The sequence below is a fragment of the Nannobrachium achirus genome (assembly GCF_963921795.1).
Source record: "Nannobrachium achirus genome assembly, chromosome: 8".
Classification (NCBI taxonomy): domain Eukaryota; kingdom Metazoa; phylum Chordata; class Actinopteri; order Myctophiformes; family Myctophidae; genus Nannobrachium; species Nannobrachium achirus.
The window spans coordinates 39644860-39671287 of NC_137817.1; the positions used below are offsets into that span (position 1 = coordinate 39644860).

The following is a 26428-nucleotide window of genomic DNA, read 5'->3' on the forward strand; positions in this document are numbered from 1 at the left end:
TTTTGACAGCTCCGGCCAGACTCGAGGAGAGGGGGTGGACAAGAAGGTGTCGGAGGCATTAGCAGTAAGAAAACATGTCAACAGAATAAAATATTAACCAATGACAGGAAAGATCGGGAAATCCCACCCCCATCTCCAAGCCAAACACCGGGTCAGCCCTCAATTCTTGGCCGGTGGAGATATCACCTCCATCGGCTTGCGTTTTATAATGTCGATGAGGTGCTCATTCGATGGAACCTCCGGAGAAACGAACCTGTCCACCGCTCCAATGTCTGAATTGATCACCGCGCCGTGGAATCGCCGCAGTTATTGACAATAATATCGGTGCTGTTTTACTTTTATGACGATATAGTGCAACTCATAGCAGTCATTTAGGTCTCGTTGTGGTGGTCATTTTGGGGAGATTTGATTTAGTGTCATCTCTCCCGGCGTTTCATGCTTTTTAAAAGCCCTATGCGTAAAAAGACGCGTAATTATTTTGTTATCGCTCTTTTTGCCCCCCCCGGGCGAGCAGTATCAGTGTATCACGCACGCACGGACCGGATTTACGCGATAGCATACCAGACCATGTTGTTGTCTCTGTGTTTCGTGAGAATTAAACCATATCCCTCCAGGGCTCGAGCGATTTATCAGTCGTTTTCTTTGACTCGCTGCTGCTGTCTCGTGAACGACTTGACGGGGAGGGCAGCAGCTAATAAACCGGACATTGCCACTTTAAACGGGCTCCAGCCCCCCGGGCCATAAGAAACACGCGAACCCAGATGCTGTGTGTGCATGTGTGCTGCTGCCGCCGCTGCTGCTGCTGCGATCGAGGCAAGAGGAAAAGAAAACACACATGAATGAATCGCTGCAGAGCGAAAGTGGTGAGTGTGCTTCTAGCCTACTTCGATGCAAACACTTCCTTGTAGTCTGGGGCTGTTTTTGGTGGGCGTTAAAGAAGAACACGCAGCTCTGTCATATTGTGACACTCAAACTACATTATTCTCCTTTCAAGCCTGCAGTGATATCTGGTCAATTATCGAGGCAGCGTAAAATTACATTTAAAATTATTGTTGTCTGGTGTATTAATAGCCTGCCTATATTCGCATATTTTATCATGTTACGTTAAAATGCTGCCCAACAATCCCCCATGCACGACCACCCCAAAATAGATCGCCAGTTCTTACTTTTTAATCTTGTATTTTCACTTCAAACTGACCGACGGGGTGATGTATTACACAGTCGTTACACCGTGGTGTCGCCCTCCTCCTCCTCACAGCCCTGGTGGTGGTGTTTGTCAAACCGTGTGGAGCTACATGTGAAACACTTCATACCTTCACGCGTGACCCTGGTGGCGACTCGATCTCTTTTTCTCCTTTTCCTTTAAGAAAATCCATTCTGCTGCTGCATGCACGGGGCCCTTGATTAACTTGGACTCAGTTTGTTAAAGAGCCGCTTGGCGCCAGTCGGCTGACGCACCACAATAAGAGCAGTCTCTTGTCACTTCATATTTACCCTAAAGTCTCTTTGGTGGCCGCCTTATTCGCAATCCCCGTCGCCATCTCTCCGCCGTTCCGAGCCAAAGCCGCGGCTTACGCCCGAGTTTTAGGCAACAAGAAAAGCCCCCACGATTATTACTTTGTGTCAAATGTTGAGTTTTGGATAAACAGCAGCTTTTCTCCCGGAGCTTTATCAGAACGGACAGACTCTGGGTCTGGAGGACCCCCCCTCTCCTCCACTCCCCTCCCACCACTTCCACCGGGTCTTGATACAGAACATCGTCACTTCGACATAAAACTGAAACAAAAACTGATAATCCTTCCGAATGAGACTTGTTGTCAGAGACAAGGCGCTCATTTCCTATTAACCCTTCTGGCCCCGTGCGACCCTCCCTGTATAAGCCTCTCTATACAACACACTCAAAGCCACAGGTGTCATGCATTCAAACGTCCTTATTAAAATCACGCTCTCAATTAAATTAATTGGACATGGTGGGGACTGTCCTCAAGCAGGCTAGCATTTAGCAATAACAAAACATATTAAAAGATAAATAAATAAATACAATGGGAGGGGGAAAAACGTTAGCATTGTGTGCGTTGTGTGTGTGTGTGTGTGTGTGTGTGTGTGTGTGTGTGTGTGTGTGTGTGTGTGTGTGTGTGTGTGTATATATATATATATATATATATATATATATATATATAGAAATGTCCATGCTTGTCTACAACTAACACTTGTTGCTTATATTAGAATTAGTGGCTTTGGCTAAGGTGAACTGTACTGTGTAAAAAAAAGAAAAAGAAAAAAAGGAAGGAAAAAAAGGAGCTGGCCATAAGAAAGCACAAATTCAAGTTGGTATTTATGAAGCCAAACAAGTCCATGTTTTCATTGCATTGTGAATAAAGCACAGATTAGCTCGCGGTGGTGTTGGCCCTGTAGATTTCATTGATTTGACACAATGAAGGCTACATACCTGCATTTGCACAAATGACAAATAGCCGCGGGTCATTGTACATGCAGTGTATGCCCCCATGCATGAGAAAGTGTTTGGACTCATTTCTATGTTGTTATCATCATTGAAAACTAAATACATTACAATAATATAAACATTGTCACAATGGACAAAACACGCATATAGGCTACTAACAGGCTGTATTAGATTTAGAATGATCACCTCTCAAGAAATGCATTTTTGTTTAGTTTATTATTAACAGTGATTTGTGAGTTGTGCCGTGGCTCAATATTTGCAAACGTCCCCATACGTATTTGACCAGACAGTTAATTTAATTTCAAAGGCTACACCTTAGATTTATGGAATGACATGAGATGGAGCGAGGGCCGCTGCTGAGTGGAGGGGACCTCATGAGCACTTTATTCACAGTGGTGGAAAAAGTACTCACATGTTTTACTTGAGTAAAAGTATCAATGCTGCAATATAGGCCTAGAAATACTTTACTTTAAGTAAAAGTCCGAAATCCAAAATTGGACTTGAGTAAAAGTACAGAAGTATTGGTGTACAAAATAAAGTAACAAAAGTAGAAAGTGGGCCTATAGGCCTATGCACATTTCGCAACTTTCCAATTGTATAAAATGTATACATATCTTTTGAAAAATAGCAGATCTACAAGCTCACAATGCCTCCATCGCGCATTGTGAGCTATATCGGCTATATTTTCAAATAGACAGTATAGGCCTATAGGCTATGGTTGAAGTGGCTATATGTAGGCCAAATAATAATCTAAATCTACAAAGTAACTATTGCTAAAGTTTCAGATAAATATAGTGGAGTAAAAGTGGAATATTTAGATCCGAGCTGTAGTGGTGGAGTAGAAGTGAAAGTGGAAACTCAAGTAAAGTATTAGGCCTATAGTCTAGATACCTCAAAATTGTACTTAAGTAAATGTACTTAGTTACTTTCCACCACGGGTTATTCGGGCCTTAGCGTCTGCCTCTAGTTGGAACTGAAACGTTCTGAGTAGAAAAAGATTAGCAACACATGGAGACTAGGCAGCTAACGGGCCTTTAGTTTCCCCGTGTATAAACTCAACGGGCTAATTATATCAACAACACTTTTATAATTAGTCACCATTTATTTGTTCTGTCTCCTCGACGTTACACATCCAAACACGATCCTATAACACGGGGGCCATTAACGCACCATTAAAACAAAAGAAAAAAAGCATTAAAGGGATAGTTCACCCCAAAATGACTTTTTTCCCCAATTACTCACCCCATGGAGAATTGAATTCATGGATGTATATATTTTTTTGTTCTTGTCGCATTCAACCAATAATTTGAGGAGACTCTTTTGTGTCTCCATAGGGAATAAAGCAGGCCCTTTGTGTCTCCATAAGGAACCACTGCTGGTCAACAAATTATTGGCTTAGGAATGCGACACAAACTAAACAATATCCATGAATTCAAGTCTTCAATCCATGGGGAGAGAAAAAAAGGTTATTTTTTTGGGAGAACTATCGCTTTAAAGACAGAATAACTCATTTGGTTCAGCACTATATTGAGACATATAGACATTGTGCAGAAACATTAACATTTAGGCCTATAGCAATATGATTTTTATGCCACAAATATGGTTCTGTGCGACCTCCCTCAAAGGCCACGTGACTCACGTCGTTTTTAAGGCGTATAAAGTTGAGGCTGTGAACGGGCTCAAAAGGGCACCTCATCTCATCCGCGGCTCCGGAGACAAGTTCATTAAACCCCGGTGCCCTTGTGCCGTCCGCTCAATAGAATCTGTTCAATTGCAAAGAGTTGGGTGAAAAGACGCTAAATAAATTCTAATACTGCGGCGCCAAGGATCATCTCGGTGACCTGTGATAGCGATACGGCACAAAGAATCGCCTAATTGCACAACATAACGGGACCGCGCGGGGCTTATTTGTCTATAATCGAGTATTATTGTTCTTCTTTTCGCCGCTCAGACATTGTTACTCTCCTCCCTTTCATCTCTTCATCGTCTCTTCCCATCTCCCTGCATCATCTCTCCAGCTAAATATAGCGGGTAGACGGAGGCCTTGGCGCCAGACCGTTTAAGACCTGTCAGAGTCCCTCATATTTCCCCTTGTCACATGTACACCCAGCGCCGCCTCCTCCTCCTCCTCCTCCTCCTCCGGCTACCAGCGGCCCCCGAACCACCACCACCACCACCTCTCCTCCTCCCCTTCGCTCTTTCATTCTCGCTTTTCCTCCCCTTGTCCCTCTCCTCTTCTCTCTCTCTCTCTCTCTCACCCTCTGTCTCTCTCTCTCTCTCCCTCACACACAACATACACACGCGCGCGCGCCCACGCACGCGCGTGCCACACGGACCTGGCTGTTTACGTTTCTCTCCCCGTTTCTTCCCGTCTCATTAAAGCCGGGGAGGGGGGTTTGGGGGTTTAACCCCCCTGTTCCTGCATGGTGGTGCCCTCTCTCTCCTCTCTCGCCTCTGCTCTGTGAACTTGGCATCATTTGCTCGTCTTTCGGGTTCGTGTTTGTCTCATTGACCCGAGTCAGCGGGGCGGCCGCCGAGCTGTCCACTCCACTGGGCCGAACCCCGGCTGATCGACGAGAAATAACAGTTCTTCTCACATAGGGGCTAGCCCTCCCTCAGACCACACGCACACGCACACGCACACGCACACACACACACACACACACACACACACACACACACACACACACACACACACACACACACACACACACACGCACGCGTGCAGGCGCATGCACATGTGTGATGAGGAATTATAGCCTATAATTCCGTGATTCATTGTGCAAAATATTTGCTTGTGTGACCTTTTAGAAATATCAGCCATGTTGTCACATGCTGTGCAAAAGAGTTAGTGGGATTATATATTATTAGTTTTGTGAATTATGCAAAAGATTGGGCGGGATTATAATTATTATTAGTTTTGTGCGTGATGCAAAAGAGCGTGTGGAATTATTGCAGAGTTGGAACAGGGAAAGAGAGCATGGAGAATAAATAAACAAATTACCAGTAGGCTAGGCTGTATATTGACGCATAACGTGTGTTTAAATGGAATAGTCAGGATTGTCACTTTGAAGTACCATTGGTGTCAATCATTTAGAATGACGATCTTTCACCACTTGGGACAAACATGCTGGGCATTAAAACAGCTTGACATTTATAGTTTATCCAATTATCCTTCTGACCCGTAGACACGCATATTGATTAGCCTATGATTAATATGAATCACCTGTTGGTTTGAAACTATCCAGTATGAATGCACCATAAGAGTTTCTTCTGCTTTTTTATTTTCCTTTTTTTATGAATTGAGTACAAAATGAAAACAAGACATTGTACTTTCAAATCCTATTAGTAGACCATGTACTGTGAACTCTACTGTGTATAGCCTACGTTTCCTATATAGTATTCAATCAATCAATAGCAGTAGCCTATAGTTTGGGTTTGTGTATTTGCGCACTGAAAATGGCAGATCTAAGCATTGTGAGCATGCACGAATAAGTCTTATAGACTACAAGACTGAATTCTTCGTGCATGGTTCACAATGCACAAGTAAGTGGCTCCTTTATGGGGGTCTAAATTGACCCTTACAAGTCTGTAACTTTGACAGTGTACATATGGAACCTGGTTCATTTGGTTCTATTTGGTTATGGTACAATGTCAAAGTTAAGAGGAGACCTTCACATTTTTGAGAACCAGTTATAGTTGTATCTTATACAGGCTTGCGCCTAATTTATTTAGCCGAGCTACGTCAAGCCCACATCGATGAAGTATGAATGGTGTGCCGAGGAGGCTACAGGTGTAGCCTAGGTGTGAGTCGCTGGCAGGAGCCGGCAGGTAGGGGAGGTTAACAGGTGGGGGCGCTAGAATGACCCTGGGGAATGGTTGTACAAGCCTGTCTCACTCACCGTTCTCTCTCCGAGTGATAAAGTGGCAGTCTACCATTCTCTGGCCATACATAAGTAATAGCAGGGTTTTATTACGGCGGACGGTGGCGGGTGAGTGAACTCATATAAGACAAGAGCAAAAATTGCATATGTATCATGCGGTGTTTAAAAACATTCTCCTAACCCTTCAGTGAGCAATGAGCATGCATTAAATATTCTATAATAGGCCTACTGATGCATGTTATCTTTACTGTCCAAAACCCTGGCTCCAACGACGTCATGAGATAGGCCTGAGTTAGTTAAACCATGGCTTCTCAAACCTTTTCATGTCAAGGACCCCCAAATTGACAGCCTATACATGTATTTGCGCGTGGACCCAATTGAAAAGACATTCCCCCATAAGAGAAGATTTTACGGCTCTAGCAGTGATTCCCAAACATTTTAATGTCAAGGACCGCACCAGTTTGAGATGCATTAGGCGCGGACCACCATTTAATGAATTAGGCCTACACATTACATGAATTACATCTCAGACACAAATTTCTATAGTAAAATCGGCATTAATTTAACTCTGAGACTGTACAAATGTACAGTTACATAAGAGGGTCCATTTTGTTCCTAAATATCATTTAGCTGGGGACCCCCTGGAACTCCCTCAAGGACCCCTGGGGGTCCCCGGACCCCACTTTGAGAACCAACGAGTTAAACGTCTACCCCCCCCACTCTGACTCTTTTGGCAGCGCCAGTGTGGAGGTGTGTAGAGAGCCATGCGACACGGTGACATTCCTGCTGCTCGCTGGCCGGCGACAGAGCTGTCCTCCTGCCCTGAGCCTTTGATCAGTGTGGCCGCCTCCACGGAGCTACAGGTGGGTTCAGTGGTGGCTGCTTGGTCCCCGCCGCCGCAGGCTGCTGTTAACTCATGGCGACAGTGCGCTGCGCTGCAGGCGTGCGTCCTGGCCAGGAATGTTGCGCCTTGCCTATTTTTCTGCAGTGGTGTATAAAGTAACTAAGTACGTTTACTCAAGTACTGTAGGCCTATATTTCGTTGTACTTTACTTGAGTATTTTTAGTTTCCAATACTTTTATTATTTATTTGAAAACTAGTTATTTATACAATTGGAATATTATTACAAAACATGCATTTCAGCCCTATATATATATATATATATATATATATATATATATATATATATATATATATATATTTCGGCCATTTGAAAATAGCCGATCTACAAGCTCACAATGCATCACTAAACTTGAAATGAGACACTCCGTAGGCTACTTTTACTTTTGGTAGACTACTTAGTTTGATACCAATAATACTTTTGCAGGCTACTTCAACTACATTTTGAATTCTGTACTTTCACTTGTAACGATATGTCTACATTGATTGATATTTTACTTAATTACAACATTTGAGTAGGCTACTTTTTCCACCACTGTTTTCGGTAGATCCCAGATGATACCAAAATGTGCACATCATTGTCGTGGCATTTCAGATGTCCTGAAACAGAATTGGAAAGCACACAAACATGCTTAGAGATATATTATCTATCTGTCGTAAAAAAAAAAGGATGGTTATAATTTAACCAAACAGATTAAAAGAATCGTAGCCTATAACCTATAGGCTACATTCAGGTAAAATCATTTTTTAATATAAACTGATAGATTATTAGTAAATGGGTGGGCTATAGTTTGATTGCCGGTTGGTTGGTGAGTAGGCTACTGAATTTAATAGATCACGGCATCAAATGCCTTCAAACGCCACAGCTTAATGGGTGATTCTTTATTTGCCCCCTTCAAGCAAGCTCTCTTAACTGCACATAAATCTAGCATTTAGAAGACATGAATGGATAAATCATCATTAGGTTTAATATTTAGCATGAAAACGTTGTGTTGCACGTCTAATCTAAACGTTTCCTAACGAATAAGGTGTAGATCATTCTGTTTTGTTTTACTTTCATAAGCGAGCGTACTTTTTTCCCCCCACTTCAAGTGGGCCACTTGACGAGCAAGGTCATAGCCTATTAGCCTATATATTTTTTATGATCTTGTTTTATAAATTCATTTTATTAAAGGGTCAAATAGGCTGTAAATATAGCCAAGTATGATACTTTATTTCGATCGTTTTTTTTAGCTGTGGATGTTTTGTCTGCATGCATGGACGATTTGTGTAATCGTCTCCTGAAAATATAAAATAGCCTAATGAGTGGAGATTGTATTCCTCCCAGACCTGTCGAGATGCTCAAAACCAACGTTTTAAACGGCAAAACATTTTCCTGTGTCTTTGATTCGGCCTATTTAAGTGTCTTTTAAACACGGTTATTGTGAGAGACCAGATTATTGCATGTAGCTTGGACACACTTGGTTTTGCGATAAGAGCAACACATTTATAGCGGCCAACATATTGTTTATTTTACAGGTCTAACTTGCCTAAACCTGTTGACAGCGTCTCCAAATTCAATTTGCATCTCATGCGACGGGGAACATAGAATCACATTATATAGCCTACAGGATGCCATGTGAAATTACCTGAAGTCCGGAGGAAATGCTTTTATTTCGCTACTTTAATTCAATGAGGGAGAAAAAAAGCACTTCTGCGTGTTAAATTGTCAGCTCTCACATGACGCTGTCATTGCATTTAACAAATAAGGGCACACATAAGAATAATCTTATTTGTTGATAACAGGATTATATTTGTGTCCATACACTCATTCTATTCTGACATATGTTCTCATACGGGAGAGGGAGATATAACTTTGTTTATAAAGAATGTAAACTTAATCAGGGGAAATTGGTTTTATTTTGAGGTGGATAAACGGTGCTTTATAAATGTAGGCTAATTATAGTTTTAAGTAGGCCTTGTTGACGTGTGTTATTTTATTCATAATTAGGTATAGTCCACTTCGGTCCGGGAGCGTTTTTTGTAGGCCTACATAGCTCATACTTGTTTTAATAATTTCTAAATTCTAAAATAGTTAAAAAACAATCATTAGGAAATAATGTTTGACTCAATTCAAACCGAAAGATCAAATTTGAACTTTTCTATAGGCAATCTTTTTTTTTCTCTTTTGTATTTTTTCTATCAAGAAATTAGAACCAACGCTTCTGCAATGTTTTGATTTATAGACAATTAAGAATGAAGAATTCATCTATTTTTAGTATTTATTTATTGTTTATCTATTGACTGCTATCTGCTAAATACAGAAGATGAAATTGAAGACGGAGCAGCAACACTATAATGTCATACATCATCATATTATGTCAAAACAGAATAGAATGTCAAAGAATTAATGGAGACAAATCTCCATTAATGCCAGAGGTGGACATTGGTTGATTACAGCCAAAAGAATATAATTAAACAAGATTTAGCAACATTATAAACGCCTCCATATTACAAAGACAGAAAAAAAAGACATAAATGCAGGTGTAGGCTACATATAAGATATCATGTTGTAATTCTACCAGAGTGACACATACCTCAGCATGAGCTGTGTTCTCAGAATGACATGTGTTTGATCAAACAAAAGGCAGAGCTGTTTGCCTGTAAGTGGTTTACCTTTCCATCCCTGTGTTCTATCCATTCACAGGGTTCAGAGACCAGAGACTATATGGATGGTATCAGACACAGACAGTGGAGACAACAAGGGACTGCTGGCTCTGTCCCCTCTGGCCGTGCATGCATGCATGGGACACAGGGGCGTCACAGCAAATTCTGGGCCCTGGGTACAAGGATTCACTGCGGGCCCCCCATGAATGTTAACTATTGAAAAATAGCAGATGTACAAGCTCACAGCGCGGCACCGAGTGCCGCGCTGCGAGCTTAGATCTGCTATTTTTGAAGTTTTTTGAAAATGTGTGCAATAAACCCATGTTTCCATGTCAGTGGTGCTCAAACATTTTCATGTGAAGGACCCCCAAAATGATATGAATTTGGCCACGGACCCCCATCTCAAAATATTTAGTTCCAGGGACCCCCCCCGGAAGCAAGATTTGTGTTACAAATGTTCGCTTAAAAAATACATATTCAAAGATTTGCACACATTTTCACGACTTTTCAAAAATAGCAGATCTACAAACTCGCAGCGCGGCACTCGGAGCTTGTATATCTGCTATTTTTCAATAGCTTAAGTTACTAGGGCCCCTCCACCTTGGGCCCTGGTAACTCAGTCCCACTGTCCTACCCCTTGTGACGCCCCTGATGGGACACGCTGGCATGCAGGTCAGGCCCCTGGATAACACAGAGGGGCGCTGGGGGTTGGTTGGGGGCCCTCAGCGGGCACACACACCTCAAAGAGGGGAAAGCCATGGCAGCCTGCCACTGCGTCTGTCTATGTCTCATTTCTTTCTGCAGGCCATGGCTGGTTCCAACTGTCTAAGGTAAGTGTTCGGCACAGAGAGAGATAGAGAGAGAGAGAGAGACAGACAGACAACACAACGGTCGCTCATTATCCGATGTGGGGAAATTGAAATCTCTTCTGAGTTTTTTATGAAGTATTATTTATTATTATGATAAAATGTTCTTTTTTTAAAGAAAAAAAACACCTTTTCTTGATTTGATTTAAACTAATTTCCCCTCACATGCCGTTATGTTTTATGTTTTTGTTTAAATATGACTAAAGGAACACATTGCCCTGTAGAGTGAGTGGAATCATTCTGTTGAGGTTAGCTAGCTGTGAGCTCTGTTGTATATTAACACATGAAGGAGGTGTGTGTTTTTGTGTGTGTGTGTGTGTGTGTGTGTGTGTGTGTGTGTGTGTGCGTGTGCGTGTGCGTGTGTGCGTGTGTGCGTGTGTGTGTGTGTGTGTGCGAGCGAGTGTGTGCCTGTGCGTGTGTTTTTCATTTTAAGTGTTAATCATTGTGGATAGTATATTATAGAATATAGTTATATGAACTATATGAACTGTATTACAAAGAGCTGTATAGGAGAATGTGTCAATAAAGGACTTTAAGGAAAAACACAACAACGTATTATTTTTCTTCATCTATAACACAATACATGCTGTCAGTTCCATGGTCGTGCATTTGAAGGCATGGCACTGGAGACAAACCCTCCAATATGATCTATTAGCCTATACGATACATGTAGGATTCAATTGATTTTCATGCCGTTTAATAATCAGATGTTAACTGCAGGCAAACAACATTCATATGCATGTAATAAGTGAGATGTTTGTGTGTGTGTGTGTGTGTGTGTGTGTGTGTGTGTGTGTGTGTGTGTGTGTGTGTGTGTGTTGTAAGTTTAATTATGTTCAATTACCTGCTTTTAAGTGTATCCTCATAGGTTCAAAGTGACATACAGTGTATTTTCAAAGGCATTTTTATTTTGATATGTACATCTGAATCATCAGAGTAAATTTAACTCAGTTAAATTAACTTAAGGAGAGGTGTTTCACTTTACTTGTTCAAAACCTCAACTGTTTTCTGAGCCTTTTATAATAATAATAAAATCTGCTATTTTAGTATCATCATGTTTAAATTCAATCACATGAGTAAGTGATTAATATTTTAGTCTTAGGCGACTTAGCAACAAGAACAATCATAGTGATTGTTATTGCTGTGAAACTGGGAAATCATAACATTTTAAAGCTGACTATCAAATAGGGCCTTAAATTAAAGTGTTGCTTGAAATTCTGAGAGTAACGCTCTCTACCCTTTTCAGTACCTTCTTCAGCCAGAGCAATGAATGGTTCCAGCATCTCACAGAAAACAAAACGGCAACATGAGTAGTATCTTTTCCGAGCCCTAAAAATATGGCTCTGATTACCGACGGTAACTCACTACTGATAGTATGCAACTTGGTGGAGGTTTGAGAGAGAACACTGTGAGAGAGACACACACACACACACACACACACACACACACACACACACACACACACACACACACACACACACACACACACACACACACACACACACACACACACACACACACACACACACACACACACAGATGTCATTTGCATTTGGCTGCAACAGAAAAAATATCTTGTATTTTAAAATACATAAAATATGTGGTATGAGATTTTATTCTCAAATGGACACATTTGAAACATTTACACTTTACACAGGTTTATACTGAGGAATAATAAAATGTAAAACACAATATAAGATGTCACATATACTCTGCCTCTGACTGCCCTCCCCACCCTCAGAACAAATGCAACCACAAATGAGAGGCAGAGTAGGGGGGCGGATAGTGATAACTACATTACACTGCATAACCCATAAATGATCAGATATTTGTGATGTATGTGCCAGTATCCTGGTCAGTATCATGCATGCATGGTGTCAGTATACTGGTCAGTATCCTGGTGTCAGACAGTATCCTGGTGTCAGTATCCTGGTGTCAGTATCCTGGTGTCAGTATCCTGATGTCAGTATACTGATGTCAGTATACTGGTGTCAGTATCCTGATGTCAGTATACTGATGTCAGTATCCTGGTGTCAGTATCCTGGTGTCAGCATCATGGTGTCAGTTGTATACTGGTCAGTATCCCGGTGTCAGTATACTGGTCAGTATCCTGGTGTCAGTATACTGGTCAGTATCCTGGTGTCAGTATACTGGTCAGTGTCCTGGTGTCAGTGTCATGGTGTCAGTATACTGGTGTCAGTATCCTGGTGTCAGTATACTGGTGTCAGTATCCTGGTGTCAGTATACTGGTGTCAGTATCCTGGTGCCAGTATACTGGTGTCAGTATCCTGGTGTCAGTATACTGGTGTCAGTATACTGGTGTCAGTGCCCTGGTCAGTATCCTGGTGTCAGTATACTGGTGTCAGTGTCATGGTGTCAGTATCCTGGTGTCAGTATCCTGGTGTCAGTATCCTGGTGTCAGTATACTGGTGTCAGTGTCCTGGTCAGTATCCTGGTGTCAGTATACTGGTCAGTATCATGCATGGTGTCAGTATCATGGTGTCAGTGTCGTGGTCAGTATACTGGTCAGTATCATACATGGTGTCAGTGTTCTGGTCAGTGTCCTGGTGTCAGTCTGTAAAGTACAGGCGTAGAGGCAGCTCTGTATTGTACATTCAGGGCTCTATTTTGATTGTCTTAAGTACCAGCTCTTATGCCTTAAAGGCCTGTCCATACTGTCTCTGACTACAGAAATATTCGTCTGAAAAGTCCAGTTCCACTACAAAATCACTCGCATTTTCTGAAAAGCATTAACCCGAATTAGAGTTCGGAAAGCAGCACGCCGGAAAGTCGGAACTCTCTGATGAAAAGTTTGAAGGTCGGAAACAGTATGGACAGGCCTTTACGTTAAGCCATGAGAGCTGGTACTTAAGACAATCAAAATAGAGCCCTATGTCTTATGCCATATTATTGTATAGCTTTCGACGATTACAAGGTCAATCTCACTCCACATCGCTCCACTCCACTGTGTAGTCAGACTCAGTACCCCCGATGTAGCCACACACACGCACACGCACGCGCACGCACACACACACACACACACACACACACACACACACACACAGACACACACACACACACACACACACACACACACACACACACACACACACACACACACACACACACACACACTCTTGAGCTTTATTATGTTTTTATTCATGTTTTTATTTATGTTAATTCCTAAGCATTTTTGTCAATAAAGATGTAAAATCAAATCAAACCCCATCTTTTCATGTTTTTGTCATTATCAGTATAGGATGACATTTTCATGGTTTTTGACTATTGATGGTTTTTGACAACATATGGTCATAGTATACAGTATATTACCGTGTCCGTGAAGGATTTCATGTTGTAATAAAGACATGAAATGGAAGGGGTTTAATTAAAATTTCAAGTCAAACATTTCAAGTCTAAAATGAGTTAAAACTGAATGCAGTTCCAGCTTATAATTGTTCCTTGATTTGATATGCTGCAGTGATATAAACTTATTTCAGCAAGTCAGAGTGTTGAAAACCTTAAAGCCACTAATTATTTGAATGTAAAGATCTAAATTGACGACCCGTCACCTCTCACACCGACCATAAATATCTCACTAGTGTGAAAAGCCTGGCGGTGCAAGTGAAAAGGTGAGGCTTCACAAGCTGAAGGTCGTGGTTTGGATCTTAATTCTGGTACATATTTATTTTTGGTCTTATTAAGGTGAGGAGCATGGGGGCAGTGCACCTCCCCCCACGCTCTACGCCCTGGTAGGAGAGGGAGGGGCTTAAGGAATACACATTCCTTTATTTATTCTTATTGAAGCCTTTTTCCTCTGAGTATTTTCTTTCTCCCACTGTTTCAAAAGATTAGTTTGATCAGACAATTGTTCTATTTTATTGAGGCAATTGATTCATCTTTTATTTGAGTTCATCTTTTATTTGAGTTGAGTTCTTTTTTTCATTTCTTCAGTTGCTGACTGTTTTAGTATTTGATTCATCACACAAGTTTTATTTTGTAATTGCTTTAGTTGTTTATTGAGATGTTTTTGTGTTTTTAACCTTCGGTTTACAAAACCCTGATTTAATTGCTTGAGCCACATGAGCTTACAGTCTCGTTCTTAACAGTGCTCTTCTACGGTTTTCAGTGAAAACTTAAAGCCAGGCATAAACTTGGCAAAACACTCAAACGCTTTTGAACCAAGAGACATGTCAGTCTGAGTTTTGAACTCAGTCTCTGCTTTGCCAGGTAGGCCTATGCATCTAATCTTACAACTGTACCACTGTGGTTCATAACAAATTTGTTCTATAGCGTGCTTTTCACTGAAAAAGTCTGTGTTTTTAACTCAGTCCCTGCTTTGCAAGGCATGTATTTTACCACTGTACCACTGTGGTTCATACTCAATCATGGGGGGCCAAGTCTGAGATTTGAATACACAACAGCTGATTTGCAAGAAATTGATCTTACCACTGCTCCACCATGGCTCATGCTTAGAATCCCTGTGATATTGGCTATACTATTCACTTCTTGGGTGTTCCTGGTCTCATGCCATATTCTTACCTGGTATCACTATGATGGTCATCATCACGGTGTCACTATCATGGCCAGAATCCTGGTGTCACTATCATGGTCAGTATCCTGGTCTGCGTATCATGATCAGTATCCTGGTCAGTATCCTGGTTTCATGATCCTGGTTCCATAGTAAATACCGCAGTCATCCATAGTAACAATACACAGTGAGAAATACACAGTGGGCTGGACCCCAAGGTTATTTTTTCAAGGTTGACATATCAAGTCCTGGAAGGGTTCTCCTTTACAACCAGGAAGTGAACGTCCTGCATCGCTGAAACCCTGAGGTTGCACCCAGGGCCTGACATCCCTTTGACACAGTCCTATCACAGGGATTCTAAAATGATCGTGATGTTGATTAGTTTATTTTAGATAGTATGTAACTGACAGCTCATGTTAATGGTCTGAAGTGACTTTACTGTAGCAATGTAATTGAGTATGAATGTGTGTGTGCTTTCTTCAACCTATAATAACTAAAAAAGCAAAAGACACTGGTATGGAACTCCTGGTTTACTAGGACGAGGTTCAATTCCCTGCAGTGTCCTGCTGATTGCATCTAGATCCCTGTCTGGGGACAGGGATCAAGTCAGTATATCACAGTCGGTATCATGCCAGTATGTCCGACCTTCGGCCTGGTGGAGACAATAAACCCTTTTGCAAATCCCGCCCCATTCTGCCCTGTTACTATGATGGGACATTAACCCTGGGCAGATTGTTTTTATAGTGGAAGTGGATGGGATTTTTTTTTCCCTTCATAGCCTCATTACAGCTATATAAAGTACCAAAGGAAAAACACCTAGGTGATATTAATAAAAAGGGAAGACAAAGGTACAGTAGTTACATTGCAAAACAGGGGATTTACCCGAAAATATATGTTTTAATTTGTTTAATCCCAGTGGGACAGAATCCTCTTTGCAGATTCTTTTATAGTGGTAGTGGATGGGATTTTTTTTCCCTTCATAGCCTCATTACAGCTATATAAAGTACCACAAAAAACACATCTACGTGATATTAATAAAAAGGGAAGAAAAAGGTACAGTAATTACATAGCAAAACAGTAGTTTTCCCCCGAAAAATAAATGTTTTAATTAGTTTAATCCTCTGGATCAGAGATAGAAAGAGAAGCGCATTGCATCTTGGGTACTAGGAAGAGGACAGAGAGAATGTTTCTCCTCACATAATAGGCTGGCTTTTCGTAATTCTGCCCATTTAAATTATATGTACCCAATCGTGACTCTTAGACCATTGATAAGGTACATGTGAACTAGTTTGTTGAAGCTTATTCGTTATGATGAGCGAGATCGCTTGACGCTTGCCGTCGCTATCACCGTACCGGCCGATCTCCGTGTCGCGCACTGCGGACAGTTGTTGAAAGCCACATTCAATATTCTCCACTGCACAAACTCCACCCCCGATAGCAAAAAGTGAATGTTTTTTTCTGGTTGGCCAGTCAGGGAGTCTCAGGGACCAATCAGAAGGCTGACAAACGGTCTATTACAAAGAAATCCAGATGAACTTACAACAGGTATACTATAGGCAATTTTATTTCCTCAAGTCTTATTATTACACTTGCTTGAGTGGAGGATAAGAACAGCTCAGTATTTTACAAAACAAATATTACAAACAATAACAAGCATGTGTCTAAATAAGGAGAGAGAGAATTATTTTCTTCCGTCATTCAGTGACCAAAGCAGTGACAGGCTTTTAGCTCATTTCAACACATGCATCAATACAGAGGCTGCCTGCCAGAGATTGTAAAATTCATATATATATTTTTACAATTATAGTTTAGATAAACACTGAGTCTTTGTCAGTGTGAGAATATTTAGAACCCGTTTCTGTCTTTTCGATTATTATTTTGGCGATCTAAGGTGTCTCTTTTTGTTTATTGTTCATAGTGCATTTAACTTTCCACCAGGTCTGGTCAAGTTTAGCTTGGAAAAGCAAGCTGACAAATATAGTGTGTTTATTAGACAAACAGGCAAGTAGATTAGCTCAACTCTGGCATTCATATAATCAAAGAAAGCAAGAATGACAAATTAATAAAATCCCAAAAGGGAATAAACTGAGAGGGAGAGAGAGGAATTTATAATTACTGATGGAAAGACGATTTTGGTCAAAAGTTGTTAATCTACACAATGCCGCGTAATGGCTGTAATACACCACCAACAAGCAACTATTACTCAGACCAATTAAAAAGCTACAAAATGGAACACGCCTAACTTTGGAAAACTCTGAAATGACCCTGGACAAATAGTCAATTAGTAATGACATTTCATTAGTGTGTCTTCAGTTATCAGTTAAGACATGGAAAATCAAAAGGCATGAATGTTTGAGCCAAGAAAACAATAAAAAAAAACAACAACAATTAGATCCCATCACAATGGTTTCAAATACACGACTGCTGCTACCCATCGCTGAACGGAATACACAGTTACTGGCACACTGCAAGCAAGCATCACGCACACACACACACACACACACACACACACACACACACACACACACACACACACACACACACACACACACACACACACACACACACACACACACACACACACACACACACACACACACACACACACACACACACACACACACACACGTGGTATAGCAGACAACCAACATCATCATCCACAGTGACCAGAGGATGACCTCAGAATCTTCGTCCGAGGGAGCGCTGCTGGTCCAGCATGGCCACTGATCCAGGCCACGGTTTACGTCACGCTGAGATGACGGGGCGTCAGGAAGAGTCTGGTTAGGACTAGGTCAGTGTTTTGTCAAAGTGGGGTCCGCGGACTCTCAGGGTTCCAAATATAATTCTGAGAGTATACAAATGGAACCAAATGGACCTGTGCATACTCACCTTCAGCATTTCACGCACGTTTACATTTCACTATCATCCTCCACACCACTTTAAAATGTGTGAACAGGCGATGGGTTGGAGTGCCCTGCTCAAGGACACTCTGACATGGTAGCAGGGATTTTAACCCGTCAGTTTGGCCAAAAAGCCAACTGTTCCACCTGGAGAGATTCAATGCCCAGGATGAGGATGGGATTAAATCATCATCATCATTCAGGTATACGACGACAAACAGTACACAGACATAATGAATGTCCTACACACACGACTCTAGTATGTTCTTTCTAATATCTCTAGAGACCTTTCCCTGGTGCAGGCAGTCAGGAAAGGGAGGTGAGAGAGGAGGTGTGGTATTTGTGTGTGCAGGGGTGTCGCACCAAATTCTGGGCCCTGGGTACTTTAACTATTGAAATATTGTAGATATACAAGTTCACAGCGCGGCACCGAGTGCCGCGCTGCACTCTGTAGATCTGCTATTTTTGAAAAAAATGTGAACATTTGTGCAATTCTTTGAATATTTCAAATCCTTCTATGTCAGTATGGTGGTCAAACATTTTCATGTGAAGGACCCCCAAAATGATATGTATTTGGCCACGGACCCCCATCTCAAAATATTTAGTTCCAGGGATCCCCCAGAAGCAAAATTTGAGTTACAAATGTTTGCACACATTTTCAACGTTTCAAAAAATAGCAAATCTGCTGTATATCTGCTATTTTTCAATAGCTAAAGTATGAAATAATTAAGGCCCCTCCACCTTGGGCCCTAGTAACTCAGTCCCACTCCCCCCTCCCCCCCCCCCCCTTGTGACACCGTGTGTGTGTGTGTGGGGGGGGGGTCGTCTTCTAGGGGAAGGCAGAGGGGAACAGGCTGAGAGGCTGGCTCTCGTTGGTGGGCAGGGGGGAGCGGTAGCCCTCAAAGTTGCGTGGGATGCTGCCACTGGTGGAACCCGAGCTGTTGCTGAGAGTCTCGATGCTTCCCTCCCTCTGGAGCTCTGGAGGAACAAGACAGACGTAGGGAGAGGGGGAGACGGACGGGGGGGACAAAAATGTACATTATTCAACATGTAGTTCTGTATTGTGAGAGACATTCCAATAAGTGTTGACGAATCCACCTTATTTACCCTACGTTTAACATAGCTACGTAGTGTGTGTGCACGCGTGAAACAACTCTAGCATAGTATTTCTTAGCTCTGGTGGGGGAAAAAAAGTGGGCCCACCCACTCTGTAAAATACAAGGACACTGCTATGGGCAGCAAATATTTTTGGCAAGAAATAAAATGCATCCACCTCGACTGCTGCAGACACAACCCGGAAATAACAATACTCAACTGTGGCGGTTGAGGTGGATGCATTTGATATCATATCAAAAATAGTGTATTTTACAGAGTGGGGGAGGTGCTGAGAGGTCTCCCACAACGGATAATAGACTTTCAATAACGCAAAACTGCCTTTGTTTAGGTGAGTATAGGGAAGTAGTTTTGTTTATTTTCACTGAAGAAGAGCCCTCGTAGCGCAGTGGAATTCCTGGTCCTGTATCTGAGCCAGCACGAGCGTTAGAGAGACCTTGGTAACGCTCTGGACCAGAGCTATTTCTAATACCTATCCACAACTTTCCAACATCCCATGGTGCATTGCGCAGAAGTTGCACAGAGCTTCCGGCGCCGCAGCCGAGTGTGATCTACAAGCTCACAACGGTTGCATCTGCGACGTGACGTGAGCTTGTATGTCTGCTGTTAACCGGAAGTGTGGTGGAAAAAATTCTCCAGTAAATTCCCGCGGAAAGAGGTGGATAGAGACTTTTCCCTAGTTGAGTATTACTAACACATATGAAGGTGTTATACTGTATTTGCTATGGGCTCAAATCTGCTGCAGAGACAATCAAACAATGCAACAGGAAACTGAACGGGAACAGGAAACAGCCCAACCTCTGGAAACCCGGAACTATACAGTTATGCAAAGAGGAAATAGTAGTACAAATGTTTGTGTGTGAGAAACAGAGAGAGAAGTGTGTGTGTGTGTGAGCTAGAGAAAGAGGTTAGAGAGAGAGAGAGAGAGAGAGAGAGAGAGAGAGTGAGTGTGCGTCTAACCAAGTGGCCTCTTCAGTCGGATCCCCCCCCCCCGCCCCCCTGACAGGCTACGGCTGACATATAGCGTTCCTCAGACATGCCACGGCACTCGACAGCCCCTCCAAGAAAGACGGCATCCTTCAGCGGAGGACCTGACGAGCCTCTAATGCGGAACCCTCCATACGGAACCCATTACTATTATTACATGCTGTAAAACATATCCGTCCATACATGCAGGGAATGGCATGTGCTGCGGTGGCAGCAGGGGTATTAGAACGGTGATGCATGTGGTGAACGGTGAGGCGCGTCAGACGGAGAGAGACGACCCCGTCACGGGCTCTGCGCTTCATCTGCCGCTGTCGTCCGCTTCGCGCACTGCAGAGGGGGAAACGCCCCGTGCGAGCACGTCCGGCACCAAGTATGACATGTCACGGACAACCCGATAGGGCGTGATGTGATAATGCAATAATACGCAGGTATGTGTGACATCCTCCACATCGCGTGTGCACGCTCTCTCGCTTTCACGCAGCGGTATATCTCCAAGCATGTGTCATGTATTCCCCTTCTCATGTTCTGTGTATGTGTGTGTTGCTGTGATAGATGCTCATGAATACAACACAAAATAGCACAGAGGACACAACCACTGCTACTCCACCAAACCAGCACTATCACACAGAGAGACGGGCAGAAAGACAGACGGACAGACACACGCGCACACACACACACACACACACACTCAAACACAAACAATTCCTTGTTGTTTTCACATAGGGAGGTACATGTTGCGTTTTCTGTGTTAGCCCTCTTTTACATAATCAGAAAAATCAAATGCAAAAAGTGTGTTATAGACAAATCACAGTAGGTTATAGGCTAGTTATACTGTAGTGCATTATAGGCAAATCACTGTCATTGGCAAATCACAGTTTATCTCTGATGCCTGGAGGGGATTTCATTTGTGTTTAATATCTGTGCCTTCCAGCATCCCCCTGACACAGTAGCCAAGAGGGAAAACTGGAGCTTCTGACATGAGTCCAGGCAACCTAATACAGCCAAACCATTATCCAGACTAACACGTAAAGTGTTATATCCCTCCCTCTCACCCCCAGCCCTCACAGTTTTTAATTCCCTACACTACATGGAGGCCGAAACTCTGGCACAGTTGAGCTGGCACTGCAGTAATCCAAATGGTTGGGTGGTGGTGAGGGCAGGGTTCACTACTATTTCACACAGTTCCATAATCTATTATTGAGAAATTCTCCTTCTGTCATTAACACTTCTGCATGTACACTGACGCACACGCTTTCTAATGGACCTGTAATTAGGTCATTTTCTCAGCCTGATAGAAACTTTGAGATTATGTTTTGCCTCCCTCCCCCAATGTTAGCTCATAATATCGTTGTTGTAGGGTGGAAACCTCGTATCTCCAAGTTTCAAATTTGTACGTTCTTTTGCAAAGTAAAGCCCTGCTTCATCATACAAGGCCGTTGCACAAAAGTAGTGAAAACAGCAGATCTACAAGCGCGGTGCGAGGCGTTGTGTGCTTGTAGATCGGCTGTTTTCACTAGTTTAAATCATTTTTTAAATTATATGGTTTTGGACATACAGGGTTTTCATTCGGCAACGACGATAGGCTGATCAGTCATTTATCTATGATACTATGGTGTCAGTACCCGTTCTGTAGGCCTGTCTATGACATCAGTACTATGTCAGCTAACTCCATATTTGTGCTTACTGAGAGACCATCACACAAAGAGATTTGTGTAATTTATATTGAGAGAGACACACGCACACACAGATTTGTAGAATATATATGACATATATATATATATGACATATATGACATCAAGACATCAACAAGAAAAGTCATGCGACATACTAGTGGTTGATCCGACCAACATGCCCATATTTGGGCGTACAGAGGCACCCAGGGATGGACACAAATCGGTGTTGTTCATCATCATCATCGTCATCATATATTTATTTGGACAATCAAAAAGTATCTAATAATAAATGGTTTGTTATGTATGATGGTTTGTTCGATGAAGAATTATTTTCGTAGTAAATTTAGTGTAGCATGAATTTAAAACGGACCTGCCAGAGGTTTTTAGCTAGCTGCTATAGCTCAGACAGGCCGGAGCTGCAGCATGTGGTGTTATTGTAGACGCTGGAAGCGGCTGAACACCCTGGGCTAAAGCTCTAAAGGCCCCTCGAGTGTTGCCTAATCCACCTCATTGTGCGACGCCTCGCAGCCATTCAGCAAGTCTTAACCTCTCACGCCCCCGACACAATCCCCTGCACACTAAATGTTGGGGATCTGTTCCTGGGGGAGTGTATGTCAGCGTGTCAAAGTAATATGATCATTTATGTTTTCATTCAGGGTGGCGTGGAGACAGCGCAGCGTTGGAAGGAGGCCAGCAGCACAGTGATGGAGACGCTGTCGACTCCGTCCAATAAAGTCCGGTGAGACGGAGCAGGGACGTGCTGGGCCCCTGATTCAGCCCGGGAAAAATAATTTGAGAGGACCCCATTGCGCGCTATAGAGAGAGATATAGTAGCTTCTGCTACTCAAAGATTTGCCACTTCAGATCATGACAAGTGACAAGCCAGTGGGCCAATTACATTAGTTATATTTCGTCGTTGTCGGGTGGAAACCTTGTATGTCCAAAACCGTTTGTTTTGTAGCCTATTTATCATTTAAAAAATGATTTAAACTAGTGAAAACAGCAGATCTACAATCACACAACGTAAACAGCAGATCTACAATCACACAACGCCTCGCGGTGCGAGGCGTTGTGTGCTTGTAGATCGGCTGTTTTCACTACTTTTGTGCAAACAGTTTAATTTTTACTTTTGTGCAAACAGTTTAATGTTTTCCTATGGCCGGCCTGGACCGGCCGGGAATGAACCGGCCGTTCGGGAGTTGTCCCGCTTTTCCCTATGGCCAGCACGTCCCTGAGACGGAGACTCCGTTCGGAGGGGGACACTGATGGATCGCCACTTCAGCAAGACAATGCACAAGTCAAAGGAGTTATCTCTGACCTGAGAACAGGGGCTACAGGTGGAGATAAAGGATCCTGGTGTTGCTTGCGGCTGGTGTTCCAGAGGGCCCTAAGGCAGATTGAGCTATTTTCAGAAGTGTTGTCACAAACTGGCAGGGATAGAGTTAAGCTTGGTGGTAATATGCAATAACACAGTGCCGAGTAAAGCCTTATCGGTCAATCCTGTGTACAGTGGAAATGTCCAGAAATGGCCCAGGCTGCACCCTCAGCTGTGAACAGACCATAATCCTCTTACACGCACACTCACACACATGCACGCACGCACATGCACACACACACAGTAGATACACGCACGTGCACGCACGCACACACCCACAATCTCTCGCTCTCCCTTTCACAAACAAACATGATTTGTCATGTTGTAACACAGTAAACCCCTTTCACACTCGCGTGAAATGCCTTTTGCTGGTACATTTAATTTGAGCGTCCTGTAACATTAATCTCACGACGCCCTTCCCTCGTCAGATTACCTGCATTGTTACCCTGCCACGTTAGTGTGAATGAAAAGCGTCAGTGCGGTATGACGGTGCTTACGCTAAAAAGCTTTTGTATGCATACTGGTGGAGACATGGGGGAGCGTGTGTGTGTGTGTGTGTGATGGTGAGGTTGGGTCAAGAGAGCACGGGTGCTATGGGGAGACAGACAGACAGAGAGAGAGGGAGAGAGATAGATAGAGCGAGAGAGAGAAATCTGCGACCAGAGCAGAGTTAAATTAAATTAGATTAGCCGTTCTGCCAGCCTGCAAATGGAAATTTATGATTTCAGTTCGTCCCAAACAGATATTTTATCATCCCCAAATGCCTAGTATTGCATGCTTAGACACCTCTTGTGTGAGCATACTGTACTGTATATTACATCGATCTAATGTGGGAACAGGCAGTACACACTCTCACTTTAAGGGGGGCAATAGAGACACACGGGCGCCTACAAATTCACGCCCACAATTGAAACAGCGGCCCCGCTTCGGGTAAGGGAGAAGGGTGAACTGCAAGCCAGCCCATAGAAAGTCATTGCAATTCAACTGTTGTTAGCCTAATATTAAAATAATCCTACACGAACTGCAGACTATATTGATTTAAATAAAAATATGTTTTCAAATGTATGGCCTGACCCTGACAACATATCTTCTTGTTTGCTAAATACATGATGTGTGTCACGTTTAATTTGCCACTTGAATGGGTTGGAAACGGCAGACACAGAACCTGTCGCTTTTTAGTGACATCACTGTCTTTACTGCTGTGCGTTTATGAGCGCCGACTTTGAAGATCCCGACCTTTTCAACTATAGAGTGAATTCTCCAGGTTAGTATTAATCCAAAAATAACCTGCAAGACTCCGTTTAGAAGAAGCGAGATGCGATCATTTTCCAAAAATAAACAGCCAAATTATACATGAGAGACAAGCGTATCTGGGTATTGAAAACCTCAAGGGATGCGTCCATGACGTGTGTACCATGCGACCACCTAAACTTAAGATTTCCAATGCTAGCACTTTTGACTCACAGATGAAGTATATTGTAGGTAGTGTATCAAGATGACAGATATGCCACTTTAAAAAGGCAAAATTAAACTCATGGGACACTTTATTAGAACACAAAAAAATCGCTATGGCCTCAGTAGTCAACCACTGAAATTATGATATTTCATGATGCCTCTCATTGGGATTGCATTAGCAGCTGCAGTGCACCGTTCTTCCTTACCCGAAGTGGGGCCGCCCGTGTGTCTCTATTGGCTATATCCACAGCAGCCATTTTGGATAGAAGTTGGGTCTCTTCTCACTTCCTTCACAGGTGTTACCAATAATACTAATGAAGAATCTGTTTCACTGTTGTGCATGTTGGCTCACTGGAAACAGTCTGCTACACCAGTGGGTCTCAAAGTGTGGTCCAGGGACCGCCATGGTTCCATGGGGGTTCCAAATTACCATTTAAAAGGAGTGTAACTGAGAGTGTAAACATGGAACCAAATCTCAGAGCTATGGGGTTCCTTGAAATAAAAGGTTTGAGAGCCATGTGCTACATGAAATGGAACACAGCCTTCATTAGTATCATTGATAACACCTTTGAAAGAGACCCAAACTTTCTCTAATATGGCTGCTGTGCATATAGTTAAAAGAACAAGATGATGCGCACATCCTTTCCAAAGTGCTGGTGCTGGGCTCAGGTTAACATGAGATTAAAGAGAATAGAGGTCCGCACACAGCTCAATGCTCCACAGTGTTTATTTAAAACATAAAGTTAGACGACGTTTCGGCCATCAGCTGGCCTTCATCAGGCCTGATGAAGGCCAGCTGATGGCCGAAACGTCGTCTAACTTTATGTTTTAAATAAACACTGTGGAGCATTGAGCTGTGTGCGGACCTCTATTCTCTTTAATCTGCTGTGCATATAGCCCATGGGACATGACTCTATTGTCACAGTGAAATCTTGGTGTGGCATGTCCCTGAGAAGACCTATTCACGTAAATTGCAGCAATTTATGATTGTTGTCTATCCAGCAACCCTGCCTTGCATTACAGTGTATCAACAGTGAATATATGTGTATAGAAAGTGTTAAAATTAAGTATGCCTGGTTGTCAGGTGGGTGGTGACCACAGTGTTTTTGAATGGTAAAAAGGGGATGGGATGATATTATGATGTCATTATATCAGTGTATTTAAATTGGGCCCAAAGGGCCAGGCTTTCAGCTTTCAGGAAGAAACCCAAAATACAAAGAGTAATGTTAACTCCATAGATCCATAGAGACTTACAAAACAGAAACAGTACAAAACTATAAGTACAATACTACTATATACACAGTGTGTATATATATATATATATATATATATATATATATATATATATATATATATATATATATATATATATATAGTCAAAATATGTAATAGTACTTTACTATTCTATGTATCCTATGCTGAGAAAAACAAAAAGCAAAAATATACTATATTGTTTCAGAGAAAAGTAATTATATACTACTGTATGTCATATATTAAATGCAAATGACTTTGTCATACTATACCTATATGTGGCAAAAAACATCTAATGTTGCATACAATACTGTAGATATATGCATTAAATGCCAAATAAAATACCTACTAAAACTAAAATACCGAATGAGCTAAAATACAAGTC

At 42.3% G+C, this 26428-nt stretch overlaps 1 protein-coding gene and 1 long non-coding RNA gene across 3 annotated transcripts in view; one reads left to right on the forward strand and one right to left on the reverse strand.

Moving 5' to 3' along the window:
* Window positions 1-255: 255 nt before the first annotated feature.
* Window positions 256-11391, forward strand: LOC308290334. The gene is made up of 3 exons (XR_013962282.1): window positions 256-863; window positions 7086-7211; window positions 9936-11391. It is a non-coding gene; the product is annotated as an uncharacterized lncRNA (long non-coding RNA).
* A 5506-nt stretch (window positions 11392-16897) lies between these two features.
* The window catches only part of bcas3 (BCAS3 microtubule associated cell migration factor), a 417558-nt gene continuing 408027 nt past the window's right edge, over window positions 16898-26428 (reverse strand). For both annotated transcript variants that reach the window (XM_080732380.1, XM_080732379.1), the window contains exon 24: window positions 16898-19167. In XM_080732380.1, coding sequence (XP_080588506.1) covers window positions 19019-19167 — 149 coding nt within the window. In that variant the 3' untranslated portion in view covers window positions 16898-19018. The remainder of the gene's footprint in view (window positions 19168-26428) is intronic.